This window comes from Amaranthus tricolor, chromosome 3 (genome assembly GCF_026212465.1).
Source record: "Amaranthus tricolor cultivar Red isolate AtriRed21 chromosome 3, ASM2621246v1, whole genome shotgun sequence".
Classification (NCBI taxonomy): domain Eukaryota; kingdom Viridiplantae; phylum Streptophyta; class Magnoliopsida; order Caryophyllales; family Amaranthaceae; genus Amaranthus; species Amaranthus tricolor.
Window position 1 is genome coordinate 5,173,678 of NC_080049.1, and position 18,610 is coordinate 5,192,287.

Consider the following 18,610-nt stretch of genomic DNA (forward strand, 5'->3'; position numbering starts at 1 on the left):
GAAGTGGCTTAGATTTAGGTCAGGTAAAGAGAAGATGTAAGCAATTATGTGACCATTATCAACTAAAAAAAGTATATTGGTCATTAGATACTCCCACACGTTGGGGTTCAACCAGCGAAAAATATTTCTTAAGCTTCGTATTATTCATGGTTAATTGAAAGTTCGTATTATTGTTGGGAAATCAGTGAAAGTTCGTATTATTCAGGGTAATTTTCCATATGCAAATACAAAGAGGAAGAACTCTTATGGTGTGAACCCTAATTTTACTCTCTTGTATATGCCTCTCACCTCTCCTAATAATGTTCTAAGACTCCTTATATAGTCATAAAACATGTTAAAATAACCTAGGATAAAAGGGCTTAAAGCCCACAAATAGTTGAAACAAAACAGAAACTGATGTGCGATGTGACCTGTTGCTCGCTCGTGTCGAGCTTCCTCGCTCGCATGGTCGAGCCACTGACCAGTAGTTGATGTCTATCTCCTCTTGCTTGGCTCAATCGAGCCACTCATGCTCGATGGGTCGAGCAGCCTTCAAGAGGTCCCAAACTTCGTGCCTTGCCTTCACTAAGACACTTCAAATCATCACCATCAATCACTTCATCAAGTGAACGAAACCTTACCACTCCATATCCCATGGCACACTCCACACTACTCTCAAGTGTGCAAGATATGACATGAGCTATGAGGTGCTCAAAGTCATCATCAATATTGTAGGAATTGGCTCTTGATTCAACAAAGTAGATCAAACATAACCATGAAACAAAGTATGTGTGTTAAAGCAAGTGCCAATAATCTTAATAATGACGTTAACTTTAAACATATAGTCAAACATGCTTTGTCTTGTACTTTAGAGAGGTTCGATAAAGATGTGTCAAATATGGGTGGTTTAAGGTTTGGAACGGTTAATGAGAGTTGTTTGATCGAAGCAACAAGAAGAGGAACAGGCTGTGTGTGGCTCGACCAGCCACTCGATCGAGTGAGGGCTCGCTCGACCGGTCGAGCGGGGGTGGCTCGGTCGAGCAACTTGTCGAGCAAGATGTGCAGATCAGGTCAGTAGCTTCTCTGGAAGCTCGCTCGACCGAGCGAGGTAGTGGCTCGGGTCGAGCGGAAGTTCAGAAGGCTACATAGGATTCTGATTTCGTCAGAATGTGAAATGGCTATGCAATTAAGTGGTGCATTACTTCTATTGTTTATTGTAATGTTTATTGTCATAGTTAATTGGATGTTAATTGTGGTTTATGGTGATTTATGAGGGAATACTAAGGGTGATGAATGCCTTGTCTATAAATAGGATTCATCACCCATAGTAACATTCACCAAAAAAACACACATATTGTTGAGAGGGCTATTGCATTGTTAGAAACTTGAGAGTGTTCTTACTTTGCTCTAGTATTTGTGATCTTGAGAGATTGTTCTCAAGATAAGGGAGGTTTATTATACTTGTAATTGTTGAATTCATTATAATAAACTACATTTGAGGGGGAGGTATTCAAGATACCTCATAAACACTTGTGTTCATTCTTGCATTATATTTTAATTTGTTTTTCTTTGTTATACCTCTTTGAGGCTTGCGCTTTCAATGTGTAATGTGCTAATAAAGTTTCACCAATACGGTACTATATTAACTTTTTAAAAATGAACACAAATTAGAAATTCAAGAACAATGAACAATTCGCATTTGATTATAATAAAATTAAATATCTTTTCAAAGCAATATCTCTACATCAGCATCAATTAGTTACCAACTTTTGACATTATGTCATTCATAAGCGGAGGAAACAAAATCAGAATCCACGTAAGAATTATAAGACTCATAGTGATCATAATAGGCATAGTCTGGCAACTCATCTAACTTGATTTCAACATTGTCGAGGCTAAGACGTCGCCATTTGACCCAAGCAGGAGGAGGAAAGAACAGCGTTGTATAAACCTCTCGCTCCTTTTTAGGCATCACAGCAAAGAAGAGAACCATATCATTCTGGTTGTCGTCATCAAAGTCCAAAATGGATTGGTCATTAAAATTATTAAACCCCGCGAACCCGAACCACACAGAAATACTTTCTTTATATCTTGGATATTTAAACTCCATCACCTCAGGCATAACATTTGGGTCAAAATACTCGTCATCAACATTAAAATAGTTGAAAAGAATATCATTAGAAAACTTATCGCAAATTGCCAAAGAATTTTCATCTTTTAACGGATTATCATTGAGTAGTGTGGATTGAAAAGAAATTGAGACGTAGTTCGACCAAAATAAGATTTCATCTCTCAAATTCTTTATATTTTTACTTTTAGACGACTCATTTCCAAAGTAATAGCACTGACTATCACCACCATCCGGTGAAACAACCAAATATAAGCCACCGTTGGATTTTGATGGAACCAAGCAGCAACGCCCCAAAGGGACATCCTTACAGCCCCACTAGCAAAAGGTTTCAAAACTAACGTCTTATACCTTGGATTGATTGTTTCTAGTCGCCACCGATCACCACTTACTTGAAATACAAAAAACAATTCGTTGTTATAGCAATTCCATATATCACAAAATTGTGTTGTTTTTTGTTTTCTTGGCCCGACACGTTAATTTCAGCCCATTCAATTTCTTGTTTCTGTGTACCATTTGGTCTCAACATTAACAATTTCCTTGACGACCCAGAAACATGATCACGAGAAAATAGAATGAGAATGGTAGATAGTGGCTGGATTGACGATGTGAGATCCCATTTGCCCACAACTTCGGCGGATATTGGTTTGGCATTGAAATCCAACTCATCAACCAAAGTCAAAGATTTAGTTAGCAAGAAAACACGACAATCTAACAGATTGATTTCCCCAACAATGGGCGGATCTGTTAGTAGATATTCGTTCCCGTTTGCCTTAGGATTGTATAAATCATGATAAGAAAGTGGGTTTAGAAAGCGCCATTTATTTGGTGCGATTTGACCCATTCTTGCCACCCACCCACTGGAATAATTAGTACAATCCTCACTAGGATTGAGGGGTGAAAAGAAATAAAAGGCAGTTTCGAGTAAAAATAGGGGGCGTTCAATGCCGTCGCCGACAATTGTAGGGACATGGATATGAGATCTATAAGTGGAGTGTTAAAGTAAGGGTAGAGCGGATCTCCAAGAAGAACAGACCCCTCGAAGACTTGTAAGATAAGTTTTCAAATAAGGTGTTGGAGTATTCGTGTTAAGATATCAGCAGGAAGATCAGTCCATTCTTGAACTTGTTTGTTTAACATGGTGGAAGTGATTTGCAACGTAAAGATTGAAAAACCAGGCGAAGTAATAAAAAGGAAGATAAGAGACTGAATAGGTCCTTTGTATTTATAACTTAATTGGAAGATGCAGGGACTTATTTTTGAAAAGTTATTCCGCATGCCAATTATTAATGAATTCTCTACTGTCTGTAATTCATTAGTAGAGATAAAAATGTTTGTCTGAGAATTTTTTTTCATTTTGTTACCACATTTTTTTAAAATATTCCAAATTTGTTAGTCTCTACTCTCTTCAAATACAAATTATCAATTGAGACAATTTTAGATGGGAATATTTTTATTGGGTTGAATTGACACAATAAATATATTCAATTGAGAAAATTAAATATAGTGTTCATTTACAATTTCATCACTAATATACTTCCTCCGATCTTATTTATTTTCTTGTTTACTTTTTGCACAATTTTCAAAGTAAATTTTGAGTCTTAATACCTCTAAACACACATAATAAAAAATTATACATTAAAACAAATTTAAGGAGATCTCACATAGATATATTTTATTTTCTAAATATGTCTCAAAAACATAAATTAAATTTTTCTCTTCTTAAAGTGAAATATTCAAATGGGCAGAACTTTAGAGAAAGGAGGGAGTATTACCTTAAAATAATCACATATAACCATAAACGAATCACTTGCATTTTTAAAGTGAATAATTATACTACCTCATTCTATTTTGTTTTTCCACTGTACATTTTGCATGCATTTCAAAGCAAATATTGACGGTCAATATCTGTAAGTATGCATTATAAAAATTACAGATATTTCATGATATACCACTGAGTTTCTTCGAAATTCACCATATACCACACAAAATGTTTTAATTCACCATATACAATTGAGTTTTCGTCCGTTAGCACAGAATACCATTAATGGCAACTGCCGTTAGTGTGCCGTCGTTTGTGGTAAATTATTAATTTACCATATACCATTAATTTTATTTTTTTGCGTCAAATACCATTTTTTGCGTCAAATCTAACGATAACTGATATCTGTATGTATCAAGAAACGACACACTAAAATTGCATTGGTAATAATAGTTATGCTATAGAAAAAGGCAGATGTCGGAAGCTACTATATGAATGTTTCTAACTCATCATAACTCATCAAGGCACACGCAAGTATACATGTTTGTGACATCGCGTGGCTAAAATAGGCTACGTTTACAAGTAAATTCAAAAGAAGACATCACTTCAAGCAGGGAAACCCCAGATAAGTTGGTACTTTACAAGCAATAAAGATGATTAGAAAAATTTAGTCTCTATGCCCAGCATATGAAACGCAAGTTTCAAGGTGTGCAACCATGGATGAGTTCGTTTACAGATCATGCCTATCCCTCACCAAATTTGAAAAACTAGTTCAGCCCACAAGTCATCAGAGAACATGCAGCATGCCTCTTTAGCCGCAAACTTAAAAGAGCCGTGACAAGCAGCTTTAAAGATTACAATCTTATTATTGATTCAGTTATCTTGATTAAGAATTTAAGATGAAGCATATTGACAAACGCTGCAACCATGGGCACATTAAGGATTACGGAACATGTGCTCCTCTGTAAAAATGGGCAGCATATGTCATGTTTTATCAAGATATGAACCAAGATCAAAGCTCATTCAAGTCAATTGCTCATAAAGCTCTGATTTATCCTACAGAGATGCCCTATTATACTAAAAGCCTTATCAAAAAGATAGTAGAAGAAAGGAAAACAACAAAGCAATCAACCAAAATGGATCACGTTCAACCCCATCACAGACTCGTGTTCCGAAAATTCAGCAACTAGGTTTTCAGCTATCGTCAGATTTGACGCAAAAAATGGTATTTGACGCAAAAAAAATAAAATTAATGGTATATGGTGAATGAATAATTTACCACAAACGGCACACTAACGGCAGTTGCCATTAATGGTATTCTGTGCTAACGGACGAAAACTCAATGATATATGGTGAATTTCGAAGAAATTCAGTGGTATATCATGAAATATCCGCAAAATTATATATAAAAAATTATGCATTAAGACAAATCCAAAAAGATTATGAATGAATATGTTTTGTGTGTCTGTATGTTTCTTCAACCTCATCCTTATTTTATTTACTTTTAGTTTAATTTCACAATGGATATATTGATATATTAAAATTTCCAGTTCTTCAATCCAACTTATAGAAGTTAGAAAGAATACATGATTAACTTGATGCAAACGGTAAATTAAGATTAACATTAACGGCTCGTTTTGCGTGTTTAGCTCTTAGTAATAAAATGATGGTTTTTTCTTTTCAATATTTCTAAAATTCTCTGACGAAATGATTGTATTAGAATGATTTGTAACGTTGACTTTCATGAAATGTAACATATAATAAGAAAAATAATGAAATTTTACTATCAAAATTACAAAGTATTTTTGTTTACAATATTCAATTTACCACCTTTTCATATGATAATAAATTTGAATAAATTTTTTGTAAAAATGGGAAGATTAAAGTAGATGAAACCTAAACATTAAATTTAATTAGTTGTTAAAAGATAATTTTAGCATAATTACCCCAACTTATATTGCAATTTCACAATTTAATAACGGCAGTCGACAACCATACACTTGCAAAAGTATTTAATTTTTGCTCTAATTAAGGTCATTGTGTGTTGACATAATCAAATAAAGTTTAACAATGTGGTACAATATCAAATTTCTATAAATGATCAACTAAAATTTGAAATTCAAGAACAATTAACAATTAGCTTATATTAAAATTTAGTTTAAAGCCTTTTCAAAGCAACCTCACCACAAAACCCTCCTTTTAACGTTTAACAAAATTTCATTCATAATAGCTCAGAAAAAGTTTGAGTGAATTATACCAAAAATAATCATCTTCATGGGCATAGTCTGGCAACTCATCTAACTTGATCTCAAAAATAATCATATATATATATATATATATATATATATATATATATATATATATATATATATATATATATATATATATATATATATATATATATATATATATATATATATATATATATATATATATATATATATATATATATATATATATATATATATATATATATATATATATTTCAATGTCGTATTCTTATAATGCAACAAGTAAAGTTGTTGCGAAAAATGAATTTTTAACAACGATGAATTTTGTTGCCAAAAACACAAAAGGTTTTGCAACGATTTTTTTCGTTGTAATAAAGACCTAACGATTTGCAACGACAAGTAATTTGCAACCACAAAGGTCATTGCGAAAAACATCAGACTTTTGCAACTGCGAATGTCGTTGCTAAATCTTTTAGCTACAGCTGTACTCGCAACAATTAAAGTCGTTGCAAAAAATATTTTTAGAAACAAAAAGCTATTTTTAGCAACGACTTTAGCTGTTGCTAAAAATGATTTTTCTTATAGTGGTCGTTAGATTTGGTGATTCAGTTTAATTTAGTTGGTTGTCTTTTTCGTAAAGGGAATGAATAGTCGTCGTTATTTGTAGTGATAATATGAGTATGTTAATTTAAATATATAAGTATAAAACTTAAGTAGAAATTTGATAAGATTCCAGAAAGTAAAGTTTTTTTTTTCAAAAATCCCTAAGCTGTTAGGGAATCTCCATTCGCGTTTGGTGGAAAATGCAATCTGCAATGTGAACTTCCTGACCGGGAACATTACACACTTCCTTCTTCATATTTCAGTTTGGGAGATCCCTACAATATGTGCAAAGTAGGACTATTTTTCCATAATAAATGAATAACCTGACAAATAATGTATTGCTACTTTAGAGTCTGAAATGATAGAAAACTTAGTCAAAGAGAGAAGATCATGCACCACATAAAACTACAAATAATAGCAAGAATTTGCGCCATGTTAGCATCAAGTGCCCTAGTAGAGAGGACAAATGAAGAATGTCGGCCACGACCTTGTGAGAGAGAAGCAGACAATCGTAATGGTGCAAAGGTTAGAGGTTGGCAGGAAAAAAGCATCTACTTAGATTAGCAAATCCTTGGTAGGAGTAGTGTCAAGAGATTCGGGGGTGGAGGGGTGGGAATAGAAGTTTAAAGCTAAGGTTTTTGTAGGCTGAAAGAAAAAGTTGTTAGGGGATTGGTTTTAGAAAAGACTATGTTATTCCATCTGGTCCAAAGCTAAACCATGTTGGCTAAAGAATAGAGTTAAAGAAAGAAGAGGACCTAAGGTTTAAATCTAACCAGGCGAAAATCTCAAGGGTGAAAATTTTTTTAGGTAAGGTGGAAAAGCAAAAAATCCAAAACTCTCTAGTAACTAAGCAATTCATGAGACAACGGATATCGTATTTTCTATAGGAGAAGGGCAGGAAGGGTAGTTGGAAGAAGAGAGGATGGAGCGGTAGTAGAGAGTGCATATACAAGTTTTATTAAAGATATTTACACTCTTTCAATGTGTACTTAAACAATCTGTTATAAAAAGTTATTTACAAAATACTATTATCAAATTAAAGCATATTTTTATATAATCTACCGTGAATTTTGAATCATTAACACACAAATACATTTTCAAAATCCAAAAAAGAAATATAACACCAACATAAAACATTGACGAACCAAAAATACCGATCTCCGATCAACCTATGTTTTGCAGCTTAAGAATCAATTTTTTGCATAGTTTGTTATTATATGTAGATAAGAAGAAATGATTATTTGTTGACAAAGAGACTTTGGTGAGTTGAGACTTTGTTTTTAGCAATGCAATGACACTTTCCAAACTCAATATATAATTAAATTAGATCACATATACTTTATAATTACACTTTTATTTGCATACTGTAACCTTTGATTTTGTTAGTCACAGAACATGAGAATTATTATATGAATGTGTCCGAACATTTAATCAAAAAACGTTCACCAAAAATGTTTAGATTGTGCTAAAATTCAATTAGCTTATTGAGATCACACATTGAGTTATGTTTTGACCAATAACCAATTAGATTGTCATTGAACCTTCAGTTTTTCTATGGTAAAGTTGGATTTAACCTAAAAGTTTCAAATTATATGTTCGATCAACCAACCTTCCCACAATTGACATATGGCAAAGTTAAAATCGTGCTGAAATTTAGTCAGCTTGTTGAACACAAATAATTAATATATCATTTTGAATGCAATTAGATTGCTATATAAAGTTTTACCTTGTTTGTAATTAATTGTTGTAAGGCAGAACTTGTTGTTTATCCGACAATTGTCACAAAATTTACATGTGCCAGAGTTATAATTATTATATTGGGCAAAAATTGAATAATTAGCTATTTTTAAGAACATAGCACATAAGAACTTTTTAGATCATCCTTTAAAGTTTAAACCTAAAAGTTCAAAATTTTTCTTTTTGTAAAATTGATCAACAAATTAAACATCTTGAAACATTAAAATAATATGAAGAAAGCATAGTAATAAATAATACTGCGACTTTGTACTCCGTAGCTTTCATAAGAAACTGTCTTATTGTTTAAAGAAAACAAACATGCTGCAAATAGTAAGCATCATGGATGGAAATTAGTTTAGAGAGCACAAAAGGCTAAGCTTAACTAACATGTATTACTAAAATCACACCAAACTAAAACGATGTCCTGAAAATCCATGCAAATAGCTAGCTAGATAGATGTAGTACGTAGATACGTACTAATTTCCTCCTGGGTTTGGCCCAACACCAGTACTAGTCCCAGCACCAGCACCAACTCCCAAACCCGAACTCGACCCAAGCCCAGGAATACCACCCGATCCAAGTCCAGGAATACCACCCAACCCACCACCCATACTCCCACCCATTCCTGCACCGATTCCTCCTCCAATCCCCGTCTGTCCACCAATAGGTCCACCAAGACTACCACCCATTCGAGTACCCGCACCAATACCTGCTCCAACACCTGAACTCGAACCCATGCCAAAGCCTGGTCCCCCAAAATGGCCTCCTGAGCTACCAACACCTACACCACCACTACCAATTCCAACTCCACCACCAGGCCCACCTTGGCCTATTCCAAAACCTGGCCCACCTTGTCCAATACCAAGACCTGGCCCACCTAAACCTGTTCCTAAACCAGACCCACCTTGTCCAGTTCCTGTACCAGGCCCACCTTGGACTGGACCCGACCCACCTTGACCTGGGCCTACACTAGGTGTACCTGGAAGCATGCCTACAATACCACCTTGACCAGCTGGACTACCTAGGCCCGGAACTAGGCCCGGATCAGCGCCATTATCATCTAATCCTTCATACCCAATATTTTGAGTGGTTAAATGATCAATATTTCTTGCACTAACAACACAGACAATAAAATAAGAAGAAATTATAAAGACAACAAGCTTATAAAATGAACCCATCATGTGTTTTTCAGCGTCAACGTGTTTAAAAACAAAGCAAGCTAAGTGAATATGCAAAGTTTTGAGGATGAGAATAGGGTTTATATAGAATGGTGGATCGGATCATGGAAGGGGACCAAAGTCTAATAAATTTGAAAGAAAATATTTACGGTTGGTAAGATGTATAAATGCTACTGTTTGGCTAGCAGTAAGTTCAATTTTAGTATGTTTTGTATACTGAAATTTAAGTCAACCTGTGGAAGAACCATATAATGCTGTATATACATGCCAGATTGTTTATGTTTTACCAATAAATGTACTTTGAGGGCAGTCTAGCTTATACAGGATATATGTGTAAGAGCCTAGATGACGTGGTGATATTTATATAGGGTTGAGCACACGCAGTCGTGGCTATATGTTTGTTGAATAACTCAGTTATTACATACTTACGTTCATTATATATAGTTAGTGATGGCCACGGTCTGGGTTGGACCGATTCCGTTTCAGTTCCATCCGGTTCCGGTTCCATGTGAAACTTGATTCGAACGTTCTGGATCCGGGGGTTCCAAACGGTTCCTTGGCAGTTCATGAGGTGGTCCCGGCTGTTCCAACTCACGGGTCGGATCATCGGTTTCATTCTTTTTTTCATTTAAATATAATATAAAAATACTATATTAATGCGGACGTACCTTAGATGATGACTTGATTATTAGCGAAATTCATTGCTTGTCATTGTTATTAAAATATTTACTAAATAGAATTAAAAAAATAAATTAATAAGAAACGATAAAGATGATTAATAAAAAAAGAGGGAGAAAATAGACTTGAACTTAGTACCCGAAGGAATATTAAGCTACTTACGTATTCCGAAGGAATCAAAGCCCACATATATTAATGATAAGATACTTGTTTTGAGGGGGAGGTATCCTTAGATACTTCATATTTCTTGTGTGTTTGTCATTGTTGTTTGATGCTCTGTTTTATTACTTTTTTTGCACTTGTTGTTTTTGTTATTGTTTCTTCACCATTGTTATAGCCCATTCACAACTTAAATATTTATTGTTTAATTAAGTATAAGAATAACATAATTACAATTTTACAAATTAACCTAAAATCCTTTTAAATTTCAATGAATAGATCATTTTAGTATTTTATGTACAAAAGTATATAGCATTAGTTTAGATTAGGTGTTAGATTCAACCCAAAATCCTTTTAAATAATATGGAATTCGGCCAACTTTAATTCGACTTTAAAATTACACACACAATAATGTAAATTTAATTTTTACCTAATTTGAAACACCAAATTCAAAACAAATTAATGGTGTGAATCAAGACGCAAGACTATTATTATTTAGTATTGACGTATTTATGATCTAATCAGTGATGGGTGGCTGTCTACATGCATGTCCTTTAGTTGTCATATAACTTGTGCAGCACACACCGTTCTGCATACGAATGATTCATGCATGCATTGGTTTTACCGGCTAAATTTTGGTAATCCTCTTTGCACAATTGCACCTCGTAATAATATCCTGTTATTTACAAAAATATCTAAATTCTATAAAATTTCTAAAGACTAAAGCATATTGTTGTTACATTGTTGGCTTAAAGTTATATAAAAATGCATTACTAATTATTACAGATTAATATATATATATATATATATATATATATATATATATATATATATATATATATATATATATATATATATATATATATAAAAGTGCGGTATTTGCTCCACACATAAAAATGGCAAAAGAGATGGGAAAGATGGAGTTTAATTAACATATAATAGGAAAAATGAATTGGGAAGGGAGGAGGAAGAAGAATTTTTCCTAATAACGAAAACCCTAGCCCATTCAAATTACTTGAAAATTTTATATAACTTTTAAATTCATAAATAATAGTCTAAGAAAATTTAGGAGAACCAATTTTATTGTGACATACTATTTATGTAATATAAGAAATTAGTTAATGTTAACTGATAATAATTATTCTCTATTAAAAATTAATATGCGAATGCCATTATAATTTTTAATTTTTTTATTAGATTGTATATATGATTCCTACTATCTATGTATTCGTACATTTTTCATTTTGTTTCACTTCATATTAAATACTACATTTCCTAATAATTTGACTAAGAAAACTACTAAATTGTCTTCTTTACATTTACTTTTGACATTTCCCAACAATCCTACACTTTCTTCTTTTCTGTACTGAAGTATATTAATTATTGGCATGAGGTGTATTTTGCTATTTATCACTTATTTTCTTAATATTTGTACGAAAATACACATAAGAGCATCATTATTTATGACCTAAAAAAAAGTCATCTTATTATTTCATAATTTTTCTCTCTCCTAAAAGTGCATCTTTCAACTTAATCTTATTAACAATGACCTCTTTTAAAAGGTCATCATGTTATCTCTCTTGCTTTTTAATTTTATCTACCTCATCATACTTTCTCTCCTTTATTTTATTTACTTCTTTTATTTATTTTGTTAATAACTATATCTTCATGAACAAGATAAATTTATTTTTAAAAAAATTAAATTCATTTGTTTAAACAAATTTATATTATTTGAATCCTTTTTTTAATATTTGAAGGATTTTTGTGAGATATTATATCAAAAGAAAGTGGTAAGAAATTAGCAAAAAAATTATGATATATTTTTTAAAATTTATTTTTGATCAAAAAAATAGCTATTAAGAAAAATTTATTTTTCTACACCACTCAATTATATGGCGACAAATGGCACATGATTTGGAAAAAGAAGAGATGACAGATTACTTGAAGAGGTCATATGTTGATCTAATTGCCCAACCTTTTCCATGACTTACTTAATTTTGGGTCACTATTAATAGAAATTTTGCCATAACTTGATCATAAAAAGGTGATCAATATGGATGCTCTAACACAAAAATATAATAAAATTTATTCATGAATGTACTGAAGATAGCGATAAGTTTATAATACATTCTAAATTTTGTGTAACATTCTAAATTATTAAATTACTTGCTCTCAATGAATTTGATTTTTTTTAAATACAATTAGTGGCTTGGACTGTTGTTTTAGCCGTCTCATTGTTAAATTTTAAATACCCTTTTTAAAAAAATTTTAATATACACAATAAAAAATGATATATTAAATAGTCTAAAAGAATCTAAAAAAACGGAAACCATACGGGATATTTAGAATAGTCCGAAAAATCCCTACGAATAGGATGAAGAAAAATAATATTTACACGCGATGAAAGAAATTGTCTTACCAGTTAGGCCGTGACAATTTGTCGCATAACCACTGCGTAGGCCCATTTGTGTGGGCATACCCATGGGAGACCTTTAGGCTTGGACCCACAAACCTACAGATAATAAGTATTAACTTACATATACACTTGATGAAATCCATATTTTTAGGACTATAAAACGAGCATTCACTCAAATCCTTTATTCCAATATTTTAATTCTTTTTAATACTTTCCCAAAACCATATATGGTAATAGGAGGAATATTCATCAACTAATATATGCAAGTGTACAACCCACTATGATGTGGAATCTTCCTCACATGTTAAGTATTTTCAATACTCCATCTCACGTGTGAGTTACATCATATCAAATAATCACTTTCGACTCTGGTACGACTGAACTTATTGCTTGTGAAAGCCACCCTATTATCAGGGAAACACGAGATCCACACACTCCATTAGCCAAGCTGATACAATGCCAAAACCATATGACTATAGGAGGAAGGGTTCCAATAATTTATAAAGAGTGCACACAATCATCGATATGGGATAAACCATCCCAACACCCCTTCACATGTAACCCTTGTCAAGTTCCTATGTAGGAATAATAAATTAGGGTAAGAACATAATTCTTTCCAAACCTACCGTTTTAATATTTGATCGAACTATCGGCTCGGACGCCATGTTAGGCGTGATAATTACTCACATAATCACCCCGTTGACCCACTCGTGTGGACACACTCACGGATCACCTGCAGGCTCAGGTCCACAAGCCAAGGGGTAATAAGGGTTGACATGCATACACACTTGATGAGGTTAATAGTCTTTTCAAAAATCATATGGTAATAGGAAGATTACCCAGCAAGTATGATTACCCAGAAAGTATAATATGCAAGTCTACTACCCACTATTTTAGTGATGTAGAATTTTCTCACATGTGAATTGTTTCAACAGATCCCTAGAGGTGTTAATTCAATTATTGGATCGATTTCGGGTTAGATGTTTCGGATTGGTTCAAAATAAAATTTTGTATACATATTGATTTTTACATATTTATTAATCTATATTTTATGTTGATTTCTACAAGTTTTGATAAATATCATATCATATTCATTGGTTCCGTTTTAAACACCTTTAACCATCCCATAATTCTTTTTTATTGATTTCTACAACATATAAGTGACACCATTAAATAAATTATTATGGCACCTAGTAACTAGAAAAAATCACAAGTTGTTGATTCACAAGAAAAGAATCGTGCGAGCAGTCGCTCAAATTCTGTGCAATTTATTATCCCTCTTAATGTTCCAAAAGAGAGTTGACAGCTTCTTCATTTGCCTTATGAAATACTTACATGCAGTCGAGAAATTTGGGGCAAAAAGTTTAAATTTTCGTTACGTTCTTTAACTTTTTAACATGGTTAACGAAACCAATTCACCAAAATGTATATATATATATATGATCAAGGATTTTAAAATAAGAATGATTTTTGTCTGGTCACTATACATACACAAAAGAATACTATGTTATAAATTAAGAATATTCTTCAAACTTATGCCACATGTTTCTGTATCGCCACCCTTAAATTTGATATTAATTATAAAATCAACCATTATTATTACTAAGCTAAATTTATTAATAATAATTAAATTATAAAAATTATTAATTTTCAAAAAGAAAAAAAAAATTTTAACTAGAAAATAGACCTAGTCACACGTTTTATGGTGAAATTTGATACATGATCACTCTTTTGGCCAAAACTTTTGATAGGAAAAATCATTTTGTTTCAATGTTTGTGGTATTAGAACCTAGACATCAAGATATTTCTAATGATATATTATATGCCCAATTCCGATAACTGAGCGAGAAATAATGATCGCTTAAAGTTTTTTAGTGCTGAAATTTTATTTGTTCAATCTTTTGGGAATAACTTTTCTTAAAAAAAATTATTAATGTAAGGTTTGCGGCATTAGAAACTAGACTTAAAGAGCTTTTCAACGACATATTATATGCCCAATTCCGACAAACGAGCGAGAAATGACGACCGTTTAAAGTTTACAGTGACTTTTAACATCCAGTCGCGCACGACCATATTGCAGTCCGGCCGCGTGTTTTAAGCGACTATTTTACGGTCCGGTCGCTCATTTTACGCGACCATACAGATTGAACTTATATCAATCTAATTTCTAATGCCGGAATTGCTGAACGGTCACGCACGACTAGATGTTAAAAAACACTGCAAATGTTAAACGGTCTTTATTTCTCGCTCGATTGTCAAAATTGGGCATATAATATGTCGTTAGAAAGATCTTGAAGTTTAGTTTCTAATGCAGTCAACTTTGCATTTATTATTTTTGTATAAAAAGTTATGCCTAAAAGATTGAACATATATCAAATTTTCAACACAAGCAAACTTTAAACAATAGTCATTTCTCGCTCGGTTATCGAAATTAGGCACATAATATATCATTGAAAAGACATTAAAGTCTAGGTTCTAATGCCGCAAACATTGCAATAGTATGATTTTCCTATCAAAAGTTATAGCCAAAAGAGTGAACATGTATCAAATTTCAACACAAATTTTTTTTTTTGAAATTAACGATCGTTATCGATGCTTACTGAATCATTCTGGTGATTATTTTCATTTGCTATTGTGTTTCGATATTGAATTTTAGTTCAGATGGTTTTTTTAGAGAGAAATAAATGAGTTAAAGTTGTGAAATTTCATTAACGACAGTATTGGAATTCCAATATGTAAAAGGTGGCGACACAATAAAAAAGGTGGCGAAGTATAGTAATAGTGTAAATGAATAGCTATATTTCAATTCCTTTTCTTTGTATTCTTTTTGTGATTATACATATGGTTCAACAATTATTTGATGGAAAGAATTAGTACACTTTTAACACTTAAGTACAATGTTACTCTCTAATTTTAGGTGTAACTTGTTTTTATAACAATTGTCATTGCAAATGAAAAGTCATGTAATCGATGTATGCAAGCATATTAATGTGTCAATGAAATGGCATTATGTTATTTATTTCATGTGTACTACATCTTCAAGTGATCGGATCTGCTGTATAATTATATCATTTAGATATGATTGTTTATAAATAATTGTATTAGATGTTAACTCAATCCTAAAGATTGTCGAAATTTTAACAAAAGTTTGAAAATTAGCTAAGTGTTCTAGTGCTTTAAAATACAAAGTACCAAACGGAGCAAAGATTAGTAGATTACCCAAAATAAATGGTGCTTGATCGAGCAACAAAATGCTCGTTTGAGCAATTGAGCACCCAATTACGGTGCATTTATCCGCAAATAAAAGCTTTGTTTTGTTATCAATTGTTCTTTCATTTTTAAATAATCGTTTCACCCGCTATTAAGCGCAATGACATCAAGCATAAAGTCAATAAATAGGAGTCATACATGATGCATTAATCACACTTAGAAATTCTGAACTCTACTTAGATATTTCTCTTAAGAGTTGATCATATAAATAACTTTTCTTTATATTGTATTAATCATCTTCCTAAACGCAAATTCATTTAGATTACTCACTTAGTATTGAGTGTCTAATGTGATTATTTGTATCTCATTATAAATTTAAATTTAACGTGTATAAATACTGTTATGACAAATATATAACAAAAAGAAAAGTTATCTAGCAACTTTAAGTATTGCACAATGTTTAAATTTTTTTCCATGTTAAAGCAAGTATCAAACCTCCTAGTAATGAAGATGGTTTTGAACATGTAATCGAACATGCTTTGTCTTGTACGTTGGAGAAGGAAGATGGAGATGTGTCAAATTGTGGTTGTGTTGAGATTTGGGTTGTTACATAAGGTGATCGATGTGGAGTATATGAGATGCTTTGGACAATACAAGGAAGGCTTTGAACAAGCATTAAAAGACTTCACTGAGGATGCTAGACCATGTCTTGAAAGAGGCAAGGCATCGAAAGGTGGTTGCTCGATCGAGGCAACAAAGAAAAGCAACCAGAAGGGGTGCTTGACCAATTGCTTGTTTAAGCAGCCCTCTGTGCAGCAAATAGCAGGTTTTTTATACTGCTGGTTGTTCGAGCACATGTGTCGCTCATTTAAGAGCTACCTAAGATGCCTAACGGTCAATTTTGGTACATTTTATGTGACTTGAAGGGGGCATTAGTTCTGATTTATTGCTGCATTATTATTGAGTTAAGTGTGTATTCTAGAATGTTGTATATCCTCTATTTAAAGAGCTTATGCATTCATAAAATTAACACACAATATTGTGTAGTCAATTGACAGCATTTGACTTATATACATGCCCATTTCTTATTTTATGTTGATGATGGAGGTGTCTCAGTTGGTTAAAGTTTTAGTGATCGACAACACCCACCTAGGTTCAAACCTTAAGAGCATCAATAATGATGATCCAATTGGAGGTCATATGACCCAACTAGAGGAAAATTAATATTAATGATGACCTAATATTGGGTAGGTTGGGAAAAAAGTTGGCCAAATGGGTCATCAAGTGAACGGTCACCTCTTTTTTTAAAAAAATATTCGCCACGTGTAGCTTGCTAATTGGGCGAAGAAAACTTGCAACCTGCTGCCACTGACACGCGTGTGCTTTTGCTTCCACTTGCTGCGTTGTGATTGGTTGGAAAAAAATACCCGTTTTTTTAATTAACGGCTATTTTCGTATTTATTTAATTTTTTTTTTAAATAAATTATACCAACGATAATATTTTTTCGAGATCTATAAAATGAAACCCATATTAATATTTTTTTGACATAATTTTATATTTACATATTTTCTTCTTATTTTCCTACTTTTTTTGTTAAAAAAATACCAAAATAATCATTTCAAAAATTCCAAAAAATATTAATGTCTACATTTATATTTATTAAAAAATAATCTTTATTTGAATTTAACGAATTTTCCTTAATTATTATTAATGTCTGCATTTATATTTATTAAAAAAATAATAGTTTTATTAAAAGAATATTTTTTTTAATTAATAAAAAAGTAGATCTATTTTAATCAAATAAAAAATTATATTAACTTTGTACATGAAAATATTATTATAAAAAAATAAAAATAAATGTTAGATAAATTAAGGGAAAGAAATTATGGTGGGGTAGAAAAAAAGTAAGAAAGAGAGTATAATAACTTTTCAAAAAATGTCACTGTTAATAAAATTAGGTTGAAAAATAAAATTTTAGTAGAAAGAAAAATTATAAAATAGTAAGATAACTTTTTTTTTAGGTCATGAGTAAGGATGCTCTAATAACAACATATTTCAAGTGATTTTTTTTTCAAAAACCCATCCCACCCCGACACTGACCTTACTTACCCTCACCATTTCTCACTTTTTCAAACAGAAAGAGGCTGCCCCCTTGCCCCTTCCAGCCCACAGCTGGCAACCGGCCCTCCTCCTCCTCCATTTCTCATTTTTCCTTTTCTTTCTTTAATTCTTTCCCTAAAAGTTTGAATTTCAATTGTTAATTTGTTATAGATTTTTGATTTTTGATTTTTGATTAATGTTCATTGTTAAACATTGTTCCTTGACTTTGTTCATTCATGAATTATGATTCATTTTATAGTTAATCAATTTGGGGTTTTTGGTTTAATTGTTGTTAAAGTTCTAATTTAAATGATATAGTTGTAACTTATTTTGAATGTGATTTGTTACAAAACTTGTCAAATGACGATATTATACGTCGTTTTCAAAACATGAAAACTCGACGTGGTCAATTGACGTAATTCAAACCT

The 18,610-nt window shown here is 32.1% G+C and overlaps 1 protein-coding gene across 1 annotated transcript; it reads right to left on the reverse strand.

The window, feature by feature from the left end:
* Positions 1–8,916: 8,916 nt before the first annotated feature.
* Positions 8,917–13,653, reverse strand: LOC130808255 (glycine-rich protein 23-like). Its single transcript, XM_057673737.1, has 3 exons — positions 13,598–13,653; positions 12,875–12,967; positions 8,917–9,553 (listed from the first exon to the last, which is right to left on the reverse strand). The coding sequence occupies exons 1-3, from the start codon at positions 13,651–13,653 to the stop codon at positions 8,917–8,919; spliced, it is 786 nt and encodes a 261-aa protein (XP_057529720.1).
* Between the last annotated feature and the right edge of the window lie 4,957 nt (positions 13,654–18,610).